This window comes from Myotis lucifugus, unplaced genomic scaffold (genome assembly GCF_000147115.1).
Source record: "Myotis lucifugus unplaced genomic scaffold, Myoluc2.0 scaffold_100, whole genome shotgun sequence".
Taxonomy (NCBI): domain Eukaryota; kingdom Metazoa; phylum Chordata; class Mammalia; order Chiroptera; family Vespertilionidae; genus Myotis; species Myotis lucifugus.
This window is the reverse complement of record NW_005871148.1, coordinates 1,689,700-1,707,650: the sequence shown is the minus strand read 5'-3', so window position 1 is coordinate 1,707,650 and position 17,951 is coordinate 1,689,700. Positions and strand designations below refer to the sequence as shown.

General features: G+C 52.6%; 3 protein-coding genes across 9 annotated transcripts in view; 1 reads left to right on the top strand and 2 right to left on the bottom strand.

The window, feature by feature from the left end:
- DNAJC7 (DnaJ heat shock protein family (Hsp40) member C7) overlaps positions 1-7,436 on the bottom strand; it is a 33,105-nt gene extending 25,669 nt beyond the window's left edge. Inside the window, exon 1 of one of the 3 annotated variants that reach the window (XM_006092397.3) lies at positions 7,046-7,436. In XM_006092397.3, the coding sequence (XP_006092459.1) occupies positions 7,046-7,122 (77 nt within the window). In that variant the 5' untranslated portion in view covers positions 7,123-7,436. The remainder of the gene's footprint in view (positions 1-7,045) is intronic. The other 2 variants (XM_023756927.1, XM_023756925.1) reach the window with 2 other exon arrangements.
- Positions 7,437-9,868: 2,432 nt separating this feature from the next.
- The window catches only part of NKIRAS2 (NFKB inhibitor interacting Ras like 2), a 13,703-nt gene continuing 5,620 nt past the window's right edge, over positions 9,869-17,951 (top strand). The window contains exons 1-6 of one of the 5 annotated variants that reach the window (XM_006092392.3): positions 9,902-10,010; positions 10,724-10,775; positions 11,175-11,282; positions 11,689-11,930; positions 12,550-12,754; positions 13,551-14,158. In XM_006092392.3, the coding sequence (XP_006092454.1) occupies positions 11,189-11,282; positions 11,689-11,930; positions 12,550-12,754; positions 13,551-13,651 (642 nt within the window). In that variant the 5' untranslated portion in view covers positions 9,902-10,010; positions 10,724-10,775; positions 11,175-11,188 and the 3' untranslated portion in view covers positions 13,652-14,158. Of the gene's footprint in view, positions 10,011-10,723; positions 10,776-11,174; positions 11,283-11,688; positions 11,931-12,549; positions 14,159-17,951 lie in introns of those variants that run through there. The other 4 variants (XR_002830124.1, XM_014458857.2, XR_002830125.1 and 1 more) reach the window with 4 other exon arrangements.
- ZNF385C (zinc finger protein 385C) overlaps positions 15,083-17,951 on the bottom strand; it is a 26,708-nt gene continuing 23,839 nt past the window's right edge. Inside the window, 5 exon segments of the mRNA XM_023756972.1 lie at positions 15,083-15,351; positions 15,353-15,451; positions 15,908-16,018; positions 16,359-16,555; positions 17,069-17,359. Of these exon segments, the coding sequence (XP_023612740.1) occupies positions 15,214-15,351; positions 15,353-15,451; positions 15,908-16,018; positions 16,359-16,555; positions 17,069-17,359 (836 nt within the window). The 3' untranslated portion in view covers positions 15,083-15,213.

Below are 17,951 nucleotides of genomic sequence, written 5' to 3'. Positions count from 1 at the left end.
TCTCAGAATTAGACTTTAAAAGTCAAATATTTCTCTTCATATTACCATTTTCAAATCACTCATACCCCGACCAATGGTGGAATAAAACACAGGAACTGCCATTTCGATCTGGTGGAGGGAGAAAAAAACTGTTAATCCAATAAAATGAATAGACTACTGGGATAACGTACACTCCGATTCCTGCCCTTACTGCTGAAATCCTGACAGTTTAAAAGAATACCTGCAACGACCTCTAAGTAACTTCCACATCACTCAGCACTGGAGAAAGGGGACCAAACATTAGTGGAGAAAGGGAGAAATGGGCTCTCAGAGGGACTCTGCATCAGGCCACAAGGCACCTAGGCAGCCGCTGACCACTGTTCTCCAATCTTCTAAAATCCTAAAAAAAGAAAGCAAAGGCAAGTGCCCAGTACTCAGTCAGCTTTTTAAAACTTAGAATACTAGCTTCAATGGCTAAACTAATTCCTGATTGGCTGGAATGTACATATGGCGGGGCTTTAAGCCAATCAGAGTTCTGGTCGTTGGGAATGGACTAGACACAAGAGCAACTGCCACTTACTGGCCCATCATTTTATTAAAATCTCAGTTCTCAAACTTAATTTGTTCCAGAAGGCTGTTCAAGAAGAGACCTGTTCAAAAACTGAATCATTTTTTCCCCATTAAAAATAATGTAAATTGAATTCATTCCAGACCCCCAAATGATTGTTTTAAACTTTCTTATATACAGTATATGTCTAGTGTACTGTTTAATCTATAAACAAACACTTCTTAAATTTAACCAACCAGCCCCTTAAATGAATCACAGGGGTGCAGCATCTTCCCTTTTTCACATATCACTACCTCCAAAATGTGGTCACTGGCTAATGCTTTTCCTTTATCCAAATCAACGACAGTTTTTCTACCTCTTAATTGCCTGTGATCATTGTTTCTTTCACACTCTCAGCAACATTAGCATTCTTGATGGCCTCTTTATGTTTTAAAATTGTGCTCACCATCCATTTCTCCAGCAACAAAAGCAAAAAAAACCCCAAAAAACCACAAACCAAAAAACACCACACATATATTCACAGCAATTTCCTGAGATGTTAACAATGCCAGATTTAGAGGTAAACTGACTACATTCTCTCCTTTGTTTGTGGTCTGAGAGCCGCTTTTTGTCAAACGGGTGTATTAGCAGAAAAGGGTTGTCAGGTCCAGAACTGAAGTTTTGTGCAAAGATTTTCGGAAAAATTTTAAGTGAACAACTTGGTCAAGAATAGAATTAATTGCCGAAACCGGTTTGGCTCAGTGGATAGAGCGTCGGCCTGCGGACTGAGGGGTCCCGGGTTCGATTCCGGTCAAGGGCATGTACCTGGGTTGCTGGCGCATCCCCGGTCGGGGGCGTGCAGGAGGCAGCTGATCGATGTTTCTAACTATCTCTTCTCTCTCCCTTCCTCTCTGTGGAAAATCAATAAAATATATTTTTAAAAAAGATGTCTCTTTCATAGGATATGACATTGCTTTCTTTCTTTAAAAAAAAAAAAAAAAAAAGAATAGAATTAATTGTCCGAGATGGGAGACATTTGAAGAGTTTGTAGCTCAGCGTACCTGGCTCTGGTTAATATGTGGTTGCGAATTAGAGCAGCAAGGAACAGAGAGACCTTCCCTCCTCTGTACTCTACGTTTGTTCCAGTTATAATGAACAATTTTGACACTTGTTAAATATTAGGGTTCAATTAATGTGTTGGTATTTAGGATTCTGTATTCCTAGGTTTAACCCTTCTTTAACCATGGCTCATTTTGATAGGGGCAGAAATGAAATATTGGGGACCAGCTATCATTGTAAGAAATATTAATCACGCTGTTAACCGTGATTGCTTTATTCTGATTAAAGAAGGCACATTCTAACCTGGCTGGGAATTGCATGCGCACCTGGGGGACCTGGGAGCTCACCCTGAAATGTAGCCCATCCTCCCCATCAGGGAGCTGCCTATTATCATGGAAAGATTAACAACGTGGCAGAAACCAGAGCAGCCATCCCTTTGAAGACTGGTCTTCGCATACCTGCAGGCCTTTGCAAATCTCCAGCCTGCATTACCTGTTAAAATTGCCCATTTGGCATACCCTTTTGCCTACTTCCCTATGTAATCTTTGTCCTACCCAATATAAGCAGCTGGTTTATGGGGAGAGGCAGAACAGATTGTGGATGACCTGCTCTCTCCCATCCTGCCGGCAGTATTGGAATAAACGCTCGTATGATTCAACTCTGTCTCTGCTTAATTGGCTCAAGTAGTGACAGGCAGCACGGACCCATGGATTGTCCGGTTACATTTTGTTCCATCTCCCATTTTTTCACCTTTGACCCTAAAACAAATGAAAGCTGAGAATAATGTTTCTTACTGATTTGGGTTCAAGGTCAAAGAATAAATTCCCATTTAACTTGCAGGCTTACTGAAATGTCTAGCTGTCTGCCCTGGAACTTCAAGAACAAGTTTAGGGGGACAATTGACTAAGAATTGAAAGCAGGGTGAGGAACAAGGAGGGAAACTTCACTGAAGGCTATGAATTCCAAAATGTCCCAAGGAGCCACAGTAAACAGCAATAGCGGCAAATCCTGGGATATGGACTCAGGGTTTAGTGCTTCCCACAAACAATCCTATCTTATCCTATATAATAAACCCCAATATGCAAATCGAACGAACGGCAGAACGACCAGCAAAACGACGGTCGCTATGATGTGCACTGACCACCAGGGGGCAGACGCTCAATGCAGGAGCTGCCCCCTGGTGGTTAGTGCGTTCCCAGAGGGGGAGTGCCGCTCAGCCAGAAGCTGACCTCACGGCTGGTGATTGCAGCGGTGGTGGTGGTGGGAGCCTCTCCCGCCTCTGCTGCAGACGGAAGTAAGGAGCAAGGGGTCCCAGACTGCGAGAGCCCTGGACTGGGAGAGGGATGTCTGACTGCTGGCTTAAGCCTAAGCCAGTAGGCAGGCATCTGCCAAGGGGTCCCGGACTGTGAGAGGGTACAGGCTGAGCTGAGGAAACCCCCCATGCCCGCCCCCCAGTGCACAAATTTGTGCACCAGGCCTCTAGTATAGACATATAGACGAAAAAAATAAAAGGCAAAATCCACAAAGAGTTTACAATACCTAGGTACTAAGAAAGGGTCTAAAAATAACTGTTGTTTACATCCATGAGGAAAACAGATACAGAAGAGTTAAGATCATCAGCTCAAAGGAATCAGGTAATGTCACTGTTCTTCAGTCTATGGCTTCCATTGGTTATTTTAAACCTCATTGTCTCTTCTATTAATGAACAATGTGAACTCCTTTGATTTTACCATAATAAAGACTTTTGGAGCCCAAGCTGCTCCCCAGCCCAGGAAATGTGACCAGAGCCTTCAATCAAGATAGGTATTCATAAATTAGATAAAGCAATCAGCAACTTCCCAGGACAGCTGTAATGTAAAACCTATGAAATTTAGCCCTCTATCTTCCAAGTTGCTTTATCTGTTCTGGTAGGGAAAGAAAAATAAATAATCTTCATGTACTGAAGCTGATCTATTTTGGAGTGCCAACTAATGCATCTTTTATTTTAGCCTCTCAGCTGCTATGGGCTCAAAGAACTTCGTTAGGGTGACAGGCAAAAAAATAAAGTCCATTTCTTTTCTTTGATACACTAAAGCTAAGGAAATAAAACACGCAGCCATTTAAAATGCTGTTACCATGAAGCCCAGTGTCTTGAAAGCTCTGCTCATTTTGCCTCCTATGGACTGTAACAATTTAGCAGCAGCAGCAGCAGCAGCAGCAGGTAAGATGCAAGGAAGGACTCCTTGCTGGACTTCACAAAAACAACCCAAGAAGGACTCCTTGCTGGACTTCACAAAAACAACCCAAGAGACCCATCAACTCACATGTCCCCAAGTCAAATGACCAACCAAGCCAGATAGTAAAGGGCACTTACAAGGGATGTTCCTATCCGTGCTCTCTGCTATGACTTCATAGGAGGATTTCCAGATATATGAAAAATGCAAATAACCTTTCTCCAAAACTTCTAAATTCCCACTCCATTTTCAGCATACATAACCAAGTATTGGAAAATCATACATAAACAAGTCTTTATCTTAATAACAGATCCCAATGTTTACGTAAACCTCCTAAGGCAGGCAGAAAACAAACCTGTGATTTTTTTCTGTTTATTTCACTCTATTTTCTTTTGATTTGTTCACCTTGGTGGTACATAATAAACATCTAAGCTTTATTATATTTAAAATAAATCTATATAAATATGTCTAGCATGTAAGTCTATTTGGTAAGAATAGTTTTTATAGTTAAATTTAATTGTTGTGTTTTTTTTAGTGGTAGATGAAATAATTGTGCATTTTACAACCAATGGCATCTTTTAAAAACATTTAATTTGTATTGAATTTATTGGGGCGACATTGGTTAATAAAATTATATAGGTTTCAAGTGTACAATTCTGTAATACATCATCTCTATACAGTTTTGTGTGTTTACAACCAATGACACCTTAAATTTCATGAAATAAGTCAACACCCTCCCTTATTTTGTTAAGCATTACCATGTTTTGGGGTAATGTAGTCACATTACAGCATCACCAGTTTTATGTTTCTTAATATATCTTCTTAAATGTCTTAAGTTTATTATAATTTTGTGATAGAACATCCTCTAAGGATGTATTTTTTTTTTTAAGGAAACGAATTTGATTTAGATAGGGGAGCTTTGAAAAGGAACCCAAATTAGGGAGAGACCCTACATCAGATATTTACACTGAAAAGAATGAATTTAAATATTACATACAGCCCAAGACCCTATTTAAAGCGCAACGAACCAAAGAACTCTTTCCACATGAAGTTAATCCTTACAATTAATTTAAGCTCTGTGTTGGGGTAGTTGTATTTCCCATTTTACAGTTCCTTAATGATGCAAATGATGTTTAATTCTAAATATCTGGAAAGAACTAGGACCGATGTGAAAACTCGTAAGTAAGTGTGGTGGGCAGTTAGACATGAGCAGTGCAGGGATGATGGGCCAGGTACAGAAGGCCACTAGGGTGGAAAGCCCCAGCAAAGGGCAAAACTGGGAAAACAAGGACCTTGCCCCCAGGGTAACCTCTCACCTCGCATTTCGCATTTCGAAGGTCAGGCGGTTCAGACCCTCCCCTGACCTTTCCTCCCTAGCATGCTGCTAGTCATGTGGGTCAGACCCTCCTAGAGGGGAATGAGTGAGGGGGCCTGAGGATAGCCCTTACACATTAAACCTCCAGGACAACGAGGTTCTGATCCACATCAAATACATACAGGCCTCACTGTGTTTCAGCTCCAGGCCCAGGAGAGCAGCAAAACCAGACAGACAAAGCCATGTAACTAGAGACTCAAGTAACGAGGTTGCTGAACAGAGGTCCAGTCGCCGATAACATTGTTATTGCGCTGACGTTAGGACCAGCTGCATTGACTGATGATCCCTGGTGGCGACCAATCAGCAAAGACCACAACCCTGAACCAACACACCTGGAAAGCTGATCAATATTCTAGGGGATCCTCCCAAGACCTCCAGACAGATAACCTCCAGGACCCAGAGCAGCAGTCTCTCTGGAGAGGCTTCCCCCGCACCAGCCTCCTCCCTCTCTCTCTCTCTCTCTTTCTCTCTCTCTCTTCGCTCCAGGGGCCCTTGTCTAGCCTCTGCCATTTGTTCCCGGAGCCCATGCAGCCCAGCTGGCTCGCTTCTTCCACCTCTGACTTTGCAAATAAACTTCTGCTCGTATCTGAGTCTTGGCTCTGAATTCTTTCTAGGCCAGAACTCAAGCACCAAGGGTGCTGAGCCAAGGTCCAGTCGCCAGTACCATGCCGGGTGCCATTTTGCCGGTGACACCAGGAGACCAGACGCTGGTATCCTGAGCTCTCTGATCGCCCAGGGACCTCCTACACCTGGTCAGCAGCTCCCAGCAGGTCAGGCGCTGGGAACACTGGCTGCAGTAACTCGCCTTACTTTTGACATCTACTCACGCTGCCTCACTCCATCTTACAATTAATACCTCGGAGTCCTGATTTCAGATCGCATGCACAGTCCTACCTCCCCACCTCAAGCCACCCAGACTGGAGACGACATTCACAGGCTTGGTATGAGGACACGGAGTATGTGGGGAGGCCGAGATTTCTTAATCAGTCCATCTGCCGCCGATTAGGAAAAGGGGCCCCAGCACCTCTTCGTTCCTTTGGCTTCGGGGTGAGGAGCGTGAGCACCCACAGCTGTGTCCCCACCCCACCTCCCACCACCTGCCCCGGCGGTGGCCGGAACCCAGAGAGTGTTCTCGAAAAACACTCACTCAGCAGCTCCCTAGGCTGGTCCGGCCCGGCCAGCTCGAGCCACGGCAGCTGCCCAGCAGCGTCAATAGCGCCCAAGCAGCTGCCCTCCTCCTTGCTGCTGCACTTGAGGGGAATCACGGCCCTGAGAGGGATGAGGGTATGACTGGGAGGGGGGACGCCGGGGTGGAGGAAGGGGCGTCCGACGTGCAGAGCACGAAACCAGCCCCTCGCTCTTCCTCTTTATCATCTTCCACTTCGGGGGTCACTGTGGGGAGGGGGCGATCAGGCCCAGAGTGCAGACACACCATCACCTCGGACCCAGGTCAGTGCTCGCTGGGGTATGATGACGGAAGAAGAGGATGAGGAGAGCACGGGCCTTGACTGACGACAATGCACAGAAGTTCGGGCGGGGGTCACGGTCGCCGCGCCGCCGCCCCCGCCCCGCAACAGACCCCAAATGCCCCCAGAGACTAAGTCTCCGCCGTAGGGACGACCTTCCCCTCTGCTGCGAAACGACCGGGGCCTCAACTCCCCAGCCAGGCGGAAGCCGGAGGGGAGGTCCGACCTCCGAGAGCGCCCCTTCAGGGGGTCCATCCGGACTGGATCGCGAGCGTGGGGGGGAGGGGGGGGTCCACGGAGGGCGGGGCATCGCCTCAACAGCTAGGAGCTGCATCATGGCAGGGACGGGTTACCCACAGCCACAGAGCTGCAGCTCGCCCCTTCCCCTGCACCACGACCCGGTTACCTCTTCGCTCCTTCTTCGTCGGGCAGCTCTGGCTCGGTCGCCGCCATTACCACATCGCACTCCGCGGTAGCCGCCATCTTACCGCCCAGACCAGAGAGCCGGGTGGGAGGCCGGCGGTGAAGAGCACTTCCGGTCGGGGCATCGAGTCGCGCAGCGGCGCTGTGCCCAGAGAGGCTCCCTCGGGCCCGTCTACCAGCGAGAGGCTCCGCTGGGGGCCAGAGCGGCCTCCCGCCCCCGGAGGTCCGCGGCTGTCTCCGCGCCGGGGCGGGGCCCCAGGGACGGTTCCTGTGCGTGGGGGGCGCCACTTTAACCGTAGGGCGAATTGGGGTGCAGGAGGATGTCGCCTCTGTAGACCTTGGCTTTCCTCAATCTTCCCGGAGCCTCATTGCCACAGCAACTTCCAACTCGTGCGCGTCTTCTGTAAGATTGAGAGGGGTCTGAGTTGGGTGGGGACCCGGTCACCCAGGACTCTGGAGGGAAAGAGCCCCCCCACTGCTGCCTTCCCGACCTTGGAGCGTGTCCACCGCTTCCTCCCGGGAAAGGCAAGAAGAAACACTTTGAGCCCGGTTCCTCCAGCTTTCATCGGCCCTGGGAAGCCCTGCCCAGTCAAGCCAGGGGTACGCGGGGCGTCTTCACCCCGCGCCTTTCATCCCCTCTGGCTGTCCACGCACCAACTGGTTCATCACCCTAATGACGCCGACCCTTTTATGATGCTGCTTTCATGTCAGCCGCTTGGGAGTGCCATCTCAGCATCAGGCCCAGGAAGAGTGGCACAGCGCCCCGGACCCTGCCCTTGAGTTTATAAGGCAGCTCACAGGGTGAGGTCCCTGCCCTGGTGTCCCCATATTCCCACCCCTTGTAAAAACTCCGCTCAGCACGTTTGTCTTGCTGAATGCAGTCTGGACTGGGAAATCTTCGAGGGCAGGGACACAGCCTAGCCATCTTTGTAGTCTGTCACCTCACCCAAACCAATAATATTTGTGAACTTGAATTAAATTGGGGTTTTCTGAGGTTAAATTGAGGAAGTTTGAGGTTAAAATTTGAGATATCGCCCTAGCCGGTTTGGCTCAGTGGATAGAGCATCAGCCTGCGGACTGAAGGGTCCCAGGTTCGATTCCGGTCGAGGGCACATGCCTGGGTTGCGGGCTTGATCCTCAGTAGGGGACGTGCAGGAGGCAGCCGATGAAGGATTCTCTCTCATCATTGATGTTTCTATCTCTCTCTCCCTCTCCCTTCCTCTCTGAAATCAATAAAGATATATAAAAAATTTTTTTTGATATATATGGGAAATTAATAAGGGGGCAAGGGAATTCAAAAGGGATCTTATCCTCTTCCTCCAGTAAAACTAGGTGCCATTGTCCATAGGCTGCTCGCATGATCCCTGACTATCAGAGAGCCAAAGAAGCTGAAACCAAACGCACCATTAGGTAGGGGAGAATGGGAGAGGCCCAGTGGGTGGGCAGAGAGAGGCCATTTATCCAGCCCTCTCCAAAGTCCCTATCCTAGCTTGGGAGGACACAGACTCACCACCTGCCCTGCCTGCCAAAGGCTCACCGTCTACCGTCTAATACAAGAGATCGTCTTTCACCATCTTCCCACTTGGTGTTCTCTGTAAGCTAACTCATCCACACCCACAGCTTTAACTTTATTTGTCGTGACTTTCTGTTGATATCTCCAGCCTAGATCTCTCTTCTGACTTCAGATCTGTATATCCAACTATCTACTGGTATCTTTTGGATGTTTCACAAATCCCTAAAGCTTAACGTATTTAAATGGAACTTGTCATTCTCTCCCCACCCCTCCACAACAGAAAACAAAACAAAAACAAATGCTGGACTTGATTCTCTTCTGCTGAGTTCCTTGTCTTGTTGAATGGATTCATCATTCACCTGGTCATCAAATGAGACAGATGGAAGACATCATGAATTCCTCTCTCGTTCTCACTTCTGACTCCCAGTTTAGCATCAAATCTTGACTCTCTTGCCAAAAGTCTCCCAAATCTATCATCTTTCCATCCCAATTCTGGCTGTTGTTATTATTTAAAAAAAAAAAAAAAAAAAAAAAAAAAACTTGGAATACTATCAAAGTTTCCCGACTGGCACCCCAGCCTCATCTCTTTGCAATCTTCAGTCTTCTACCAGACTTGACCTTAAAAGCAAAAATCGACCATGTTACTGCACTAAAACCTACCAATGGCTTTCCATGGCTGTTAGGATACAGTTGGAAGCCTTTGATCTACTACACGAGGCCTTCGATTATTTGGTTCCTTTCTACCATCAATATTGAACCCAAGTACTTATAGTTCCAGAAAAATGCCATGACTCGTTGCCATGTTTTCTTCATCCTTTCCTCCCAAGCCCTTCAAACCTCAACACAGACATAACGGACTCCAGGAAGTTCTCCGTGGCGCCCACTGCCCCCAAGTTAAATGCCCTTCTGCTGTGCTGCTGTGGCCCCTCTTTTGCTGTCATTTTGGGATGAGATGTCTAGCTTCTCTGGACAGTGACCTTCTAACGGGCAGCTAGGGTGCATCATTGGTCTCCTTTTCCAGGTGCGTGGTCCCGTACCTGGCGCAGAATCGGTGCTCACCATACATTGATGGAGAAACGCTTGAGTAAATGAAGCGTCACTGTACCACAGCAGCCTTAGAGAAGAACACGTGGGCATCAGGCCAGAACGGCACCCCGCGTCCAGGGGGCCGCGTCCAGTACCGTGCGCGCCCGCTGCGCACCACCATCGGGTCCCGGCCGCCAGGTCCCCCGCCGGCCTCTGGGGGCGCTGGGCGGACGGCGCCGGCTCTCTGCCGCCGGAATTCGTCTTGGGGGACAGAAGCTGGGGGGCGGGGGGCGGGACCGGACAGAGCCCGGATGCACCCGGAAGGACGGAGGCCTGGCGGCCGTGCTGCCCCTCCCCTGATCCCGGTGCTCCTAGGGGCCCGGCTGGGGTGCTGCGAGGGCCCCGGCAGGTACGGAGCTGGAAGGCGGGGATCGGCCGCGCGCCGGGGCCGCTTTAGGTGGCAGGTCTTTGCCGCCATGGGTTCCTCCGGGGGTGGGGGTGGGGGCGTCCCCTCGGGGGGAAACCTGTGGCGGAGGCCCCGCGGGCTCGCTCTCGGGGTACCTGCTCATCGGGGAGCTGAGTGTATGGGGCCCTTGGGGCGGGGTAGGAGGGCCTGTCTCCGGAGTTTCCTCCGGAGAGGGTTCTGTTTGGAACCCCTTTGGGGAATGGTCTCTCTGTTCCCGGGAGGGATCTGGGGCTGCTGGTGGGAAGCCGCCGCGATCCCTGGCGAGAAGGGGTTTCTGTGTCTGAGCCTTCTCCTCTGGTCCGCCAGCCCAGGGGCCGCAAAAATCGTCTCCTTTCCGGGGCCTGTCCTTCCTCAGATCCCTTCACTTCTTTCTTGTCTGGTGGTCTTACTCTTGGACGGGACTTGACTAGGAACCAGCGGGAATTCGTTGTCTAGATAAGTCATACAGGAAAGTAAAATGTTCTTATTTGTTCACCAGGAAGAGTAGCTGAAGACAGATCCACACACAATAGTGTTCCCGCTTATCTCTCTTCCGGGGTCAGGGTTAAAGAGGGGAGCCGAGCACGGGCTCCCTGCAGTAACTGGTGCTCCCAAGTCCTGTGCATGGAGAGGGACCTCCCGGTGTTTCCTTTTAACCAGCATCTCTTCCCCCCTTAGGCAGCATACAGTGAGCACCAAGTCACTGGCCAGCTACGGGGAATCGCGAAGGTGAAAAAGACACAGCTCCCTGCCCAGTAGGGGACATAGACACATCATTTCTTTTTTTGTTGATGTATTTTTATTGATTTCAGATAGGGAGGGAGAGATAGAAACATCAACGATGAGAGAGAATCATTGATCGGCTGCCTCCTGCACACCCCCTAGGGACAGGGGATTGAGGCCATAACGGGGCATGTGCCCTTGACCAGAATCGAACCCGGGACCCTTCAGTCCGCAGGCCACCGCTCTATCCACTGAGCCAAGCCGGCGAGGGCGAGTGAGACACATCATCTCTGACATACACCCTGACGAGAGGAGAGGGCAGTGCTGGGCCCCCAAGGCTGCCCGTGCAGCTCAGAACTTGGGCTCTGTTTTGATCCGCCTCACCCGGGTGCTGCTTTCTTTAAGGTTGAAGGCCAAGCATGGGGAAGAGTTGCAAGGTGGTCGTGTGCGGCCAGGCATCTGTGGGCAAAACGTCAATCCTGGAGCAGCTTCTTTACGGGAACCATGTAGTGGGTGAGTGTTTTGTTCGGGGGGTGGGGGGTGGGGAGGGGATGGTGGAAGAAGCTGAAGATTAAGGAGTAGGATTTAATAACACAGAGAAGCCAAAACCTGCTCCTGGAGTAAAGTCTACATCATGCCCTCCAGCTCTACAACATTGAGACCCGGAGGAAGGAAACCCAATATCAGAGATCAGGAGGAAAAGCTCCCAAGTCTCCCTTTTGCTTAGCATGGTGTGAACATGAGGTTCATGTCTGTTCCCCCAAATCGCTCCAGTCCTGCTGGATTCAGTCTGGCCCCCTCTTCTCAGCCCCTGCATTCCTTTCCCTCCCTGTCTGGCCAGCCTGTCAGGATATCCTCAGTCACTCACGTCATCCCATCTCCTTTCTCCCTACAAACAAGTGTCCTCGTTTTATCTCAGGTTCTGAGATGATTGAGACACAGGAAGACATCTACGTGGGCTCCATTGAAACTGACCGGGGGGTGCGGGAGCAGGTGCGTTTCTATGACACCCGCGGGCTCCGGGACGGGGCGGAGCTGCCCAGGCACTGCTTCTCCTGCACCGACGGCTACGTCCTGGTCTACAGCACAGACAGCCGGGAGTCCTTTCAGCGTGTGGAGCTGCTCAAGAAGGAAATCGACAAATCCAAGGACAAGAAGGAGGTGTGTGTGGGAGCCCCGGTGGTGCGAGAGAGCGGGCCCGGGGCTGGCTTTGGGAGGCTTGGCATGGCTCTGTGTTTTACTCACTTTCTAGGCGGTGGGTCAGGAGCTGGAGGCGGGATCAAGGCCACTGGAAGGTGTCTTCACCCACAGAGGTGGCCCCATGCTGAGGCAGCTCAGCCGAAAAGGCCGCAGTTTAAGAGCTCCCCGGCCTAACACGTGAAGCCCCCGCTAGTCCTTCTTTTTACTGGCTCCATATTTTTAGTTGTGAAAGCCCTTCTTTTCTTAAGTCCCCCAGTCAGCTATGGGCATTCTGGGAGTGCTTCCTCATGTTATTCAGCCAAAATTGAACTGACTGCTGGCCGTGAGCAGACACGGGTGATGCAGGGCTTGTAATGGAACTCCTGGAGGGAGGGCCAGACGGAGGCCAGAATTTGAATAGAGGAAGGCGAGGAAAAAGCAATGATCTCCCTCTCCTCACTTCGTAATTTCTAATATAGGAAGAGATATCAGCCATTAAAACTTCCCTTCGCTTAGGACTCCTAGGTGGTGGCCAGCCTTCACACCCATTTCTAAGGCCCGTGGCACATCCACAAGTCTCTACTCTGTCCCTCTTCCCCAGGTCACCATCGTGGTCCTTGGCAATAAATGCGACCTGCAGGAGCAGCGGCGCGTGGACCCAGACGTGGCCCAGCACTGGGCCAAGTCGGAGAAGGTGAAGCTGTGGGAGGTGTCTGTGGCTGACCGCCGCTCCCTCCTGGAGCCCTTCGTCTACCTGGCCAGCAAGATGACCCAGCCCCAGAGCAAGTCCGCCTTCCCCCTCAGCCGTAAGAACAAGGGCAGCGGCTCCTTGGATGGCTGAAGAGCTGCCATCCCTTCTTCACCTCCCCAACCCCAGGCCAGCTTCTGGGGCTGTGGAAGATGGGTTGAAGGGAAAGGCAACTCCCACTAGGGCAGGCAGCTGGGCTGTTCCGGGCTCGGGCCACTTTGGCTCCCTCCTAACTCCGGGAAGTGCAGATAATCTAGGTTAGTGCCCCCAACCTCTCCCCCCACCCCAGCTTCCATCCCATCTGCCCCTCTGGGACCTGGGGCAGATGTGGGTCAGGGTCCCTCCCACCTGCCCTGGTTGGGAAGCAGAGCTGCCCCACAGAAGTGCCGCGTCTAGGGTCTGGTTCTGATCACGGGTCCCACACCTCTGGGCTTCTGCCACACACACACACAAACACTTACGGCACCAGCCTGGACTCTAGGGGAAGGGCGTCCAGGTATCGTGTACACGTGTGCGTCCTCGTGTTGGGGGTGCCTCCTCACCCAGCACCCTGACCTTGTTCCCGTCTGTACCGTGGCTGGGAAGTGTGATTTTCTACTTGACCTCCCGCCCCAATTGTTTCACTTCCTCTTCCTGCTTCACTGGTTGAGGTGGAATGGAGTGATGACTGGGCTGAGTCACCTAGAGGCTTTGTTACCCAGCAGGGCTTTTTCTCTCTGGGCTTTGGTTTCCTTATCTGTACAGTGACAGGAGTTGCTTAGATGGCCTTCAGATCCTCTGCAGCCCTATGACTTTATAATGCCCCTGGCTCCGGGCCAGCTGACTGTATCCTTTGTTTCTTCTCCCTCTTCAAGGTGCTATGCCTACCGGCCCTGGAGGCTGGGACTCTGCTCTCCGACAACCGCCAGGGGGCAGGAGCGCACTATCTACTCTAGTTGCCAGAATGGCTGCTTAGTGCTCACTGGGGAACCTCACACCCCCGGGGGCTGGTCTTCACTCCTTCCTGTGGTTGTTTTCAGCTATTAGCTGGACTTTATTTATAAATTCCCTGTTATAAGTTAGTATGCTGCCATGGTGAAGGCTGGACAAGGTGCTCCTCTAGCCCTTCTTACCTCAGATGCCTCAACAGAACAAGGCAAACACGTAGTCACTTCTCAGGAGCGGACAGATCTGTTGGGGCTCAGAAGGGTGGTTACACTCAACATGCTGTAAGGTGAGCTCCTGACCCACAACGTCCTGGGCCTGCTTCGTGCTTCTCTCCGGGCTTCTGATGGGCACCGCTACCATAGGGGAGCCCTATCGCCGGGCCCCCTCCAGTGCATGCCCCTCCCCAAAGCAGGGGAGGTGAGCAGGGGCAGGCGGTCCCAGGCTGGGCAAGTCAAGTTAGGGCATAGACAGGCTCGGGCTTAAAGTTCATTTATTGATGCATTGGACACAATAAAACCACAACTGTTATCAAAAAGTTTCCCTCCCGTCCGCCCCTTATTTTCCCATTGGAAATAGCCTTTTTTAAAAAAAGATACAGGTGGATACTGGCAAAGTCCCATATTGTGGGGTGAGGGGGACAATACTGGGATAGGATGGAGGTCATGACGTTAGCGTGAGGATGGGTCTGTGGTTACCAGACTGGATCCCAACACTCAGCTTCACAATGAGGGAGGCTTGGGGTGCTGGTCGGTTGGGGGGGGGGAAAGCTGAATTGTGCGAGGGACCAGTTTGGGTTGAACAGCTAGAGAAGAAAGCTCTTCATTTGGGAACCCTGGGGGGCGGGGATTCAGTGTTAGCTGGGTCCGTAGTCTGAGGGAGACCCAGTGTCCCCCCCACCCCAGAGCTGGGGTTCAGGAGAAATCAGTAAAAGGCTAAGAGGGGATTGATCACTTCTTCTGTTAAAACGGCCCAGCCCCATCCCTTTGGAGATGACCCCTAACAGCTTCCAGCACCGTGGCTGTGCCCCACCTCAGCACGGCTGCCTTTCTCCTCCAGCTTCCGCCACGCCCCCGTGGCCCCCGTGGTCATCGTGTCCAGAGCCCGTCCGCACCGTGTCATTCTCCAGAGAAGCCGGCGAATGGGGAGGGCCTCCCAGAACGCGGGAGTCGGGTCAGTCGCAGGCTTGTCCCAGGCTGGCAGTTACGATTTCTAGGGCCCTTGGCCATGTGGGGGTAGGTCTTGCGGGGGACATGAGAGCACCGTGGGGCTGGGCTAGGATTTTGCATAGATCTTGGGGATTTCTCGGTTTGCTCCCTGTACATCGGGCTGGAAGTGCGGGGAGCCCAGGACTAGAAGGCTGGGGAACTGAGGGTGGGCATGGCCCTTGGGCCAGGGGGTAATAGTTGAATCACCAGTCAGATGGGGTGAAGGGCACCTGCCCTTCAAACCAGCCCAGCTCTTCCTAGGTTGGTCAGGAACCCCTCGACTGTGAAAAAAATCCCCTGCGGGATGTAGGAACGGAGGCGCCCTGGGGAGAGGAGGGCGGGGAAGGTGACCGCTGGGAAGGCGGCCCTGGCCTCCCTGGAAGGGCTAATAGGGGGCAAAGAGGATGGGTCCCGTGGCAGGGCGCACAGCTCCCGCTGGGGTGCGGAACAGAGCTGGGCCCAGGATGGGAGCCGGGAAGAGGGTGGTGGCTGCGGTGGGGGCCGGCCGGAGGGCCAGGGGGCCCTGGCAGGGCACAGATGGCCGCCGCTGCGGTGGGGATCGGGCTAGGCAGGAAGCGGGCTGCCAGCGTCTTGGTGAGTTGCTTCTGCAAGGCCAGTTTCGACTGCAAAGGAGAAAGAGAGGGCTGGACACAGTCTGACCCCAGAAAATCCCCCGTCCTTGGGCTTTCTGCTGCAGGACACACATGCCTTTTAGGGTTCCAAACCTAAATCCTCCTCCCTTCCCGCCCCCAGACATTCATTCCAAAGGGCTTTCTCCACCACCTGTCTTCCTGCCCCCAAGGACGAGAATGGGGATGGGCCAAGGGAGGAGGCTGTGTGGGGCGGAGGTAGAGATGGTTTCCAGGAGATGGCACGCCCACCCCTCGCTCTTGCCCGAGAGATTCCTACCCAGGCCCACCTCCCGGACATTCCTCTGGGCAGATCCCAAGAGAGCCCAAACCCAGCCCCAGGCAGCCTCGGAAAGGGGTGGCTTTATTCCTGCCTCAGCCCCCCATGAGGCCCCCACTCCCCGCCTGCCCTTGCCCAGGGTCCCGGCCCCGTTGCCTGGAGACAGATACCTTGAGGATACTCACAGCCAGCGCTGCGTGCTTCTGCAGCTTGCTGTGCTGGCTGGAGGGCTTGGGGGGCTTCCCGGCCAGGCGGTCTTTGTGCCTCCTGCTGCTCAGGTGCTGATGGACAGACAGGCAGACAGACAGACTGGGAACAAGATGAGGAAGCCCAAGGACCCCCAACTTCCCCATCGTCCTCGACTAGCTCACCCTTCTCTACCCACAGTTCACACATCGCACCTACATGTGTTGGGCATCACCTGGCGTGGCCCTGGGAAGGGGAGGTAAGGCTTGGCTTCTGTCTCCAGGAGCCCACTGTCCCACCAGCCTTGTTCCTCTTCCTCCGCCTGGCCCTGCTCTACCCACCTTCTCTCCTCAGCGCCCTCCTGCCTCCTCCCCTGGCACTGGGCCCGCTCCCTCACCCCTGCTCCAACCCTCGTCCCGGCCTCCCTTCTCCCACCTGCTTGAGTTGGGTCTCTGAATTGACCTGGAGCTGACAGACAGCACAGTGAAAAGGGGGGCTGGGCCCCTGCCGGCCCCCCTGGCCCCCGGTCACTCTTTTGGCCTTGTGTCCAGCTCCTCCCCGGGGCACTGGGCGGCCCCGGCCCCTTCGGGGAGCCCCTCGCTGACCTTCCACCATCCACCGGTGCTTGGCTCCTGGTGGAAGGAGAGAAGAAAGTCTGTCAGCACCGTGGAGGGGCTGCAAGGCCACGGAGACCCCTCCGAACCAGGTCAGTTTGGTTGTCCCTTTAGCTTTGAGGCTGCTCAGCACATACACTCCCCACCAGCCATGAGATTCCTCTTTCCATCTCCACAAGGTCCTCTCATTTCACGCCACCCTCCCCCAGCGGGGGGCCTTCTTGCAATGTAACTGGTCAGCTTCCTTCTCGAATCTCAGTCCCCCCCTCTGGGCCTGACGTAAGGAGAGATGGAGGAGGTGTCTCCTGTCGGCTCTGCAGTGACCCTTCAGTCCTTGTTTCTCTTCTCCATTCTCCCTCAAGCGTTAGTGGGAGGACCCGAAATGCACGCCCAGTAACAACTGAGCAGAACGTCTCGGTGACCAAGTCCTTGAGCAAAGCGCCCAGAAATTCCACCCTGCCCCCATCTGGTGAGGGGCCGTCTCCCCGCCCTTCTCCTTCCCCCGGACTCCAGCTGGCGGGGCACACTCACCTGTGTTGTGAGCCTGAAGCTGGGAGGCAGAGTTCACCGTCACCTTACACGTGGGGCAGTAGAGGCGCCCCTTCTCACTCCTGCCTGCCCCACTCACACCGCTTCCCACAGCAGCCGCCACTGGCTCAGGTCCTGGGGCCTCTGTCCCAGGCTCTGGGGAGCAGGGTGGGCAGGAGGAAGAAGAGGAAGAGGAGGCAGCATCCAAGAGGTCTGAGTGGGCGGGCTCCCTGGGCATCCCGTCGGGAGTCTGCGGTGGCCGGAGTGGGGGGCCAGGAGGAGGGTCTGCAGGAACTGCTGGGGACATGGAAGGCATCGGGTAAGAGGGTGAGGCCTGAGCTGATTCCTGAGACCTTGATTGTAAGCACTGACATTAGGGGTGGCTGGCAGAGTGGACGGGTCACTAGTGCAGGGGTGACCAGCGCTCAATTCCAGACCCACTCTACCATCCAACTCACTGGGCAGACCTGGGCCTCTTTGGGCCTCGGTTTCCCCATCTGAAAGCATAAAAGTTGGGCAGAGTAATCTCAGCCATCACGGCCCTGATAGTCTAGCTACTAGCTGTTAAATAAACGGAAATTAGAAAAGGTACTAGAATGTTCATGGAGCACTCTTCATAGTAGCTTAAAACTGGAAACTATTCAAATGCTCATCAATAGGAGAATGGGTTTTTAAAAAGGTGTATGGTCCTACAATGGAATACTGCATGTCAATGGAAAAGGACAAATTACAGCTACCACCACAACACCACGGAAGAATCTTACCATGAATGTTCATGAAAGATGAACAAAAGCCTACATTCTACACAGTTTATCAAAACCAAGTGAAACTGGTCTTTGTGAGAAGTCAGGATCGTAGCTACCCTGGGGGGAGGGGTGTAGGTGGT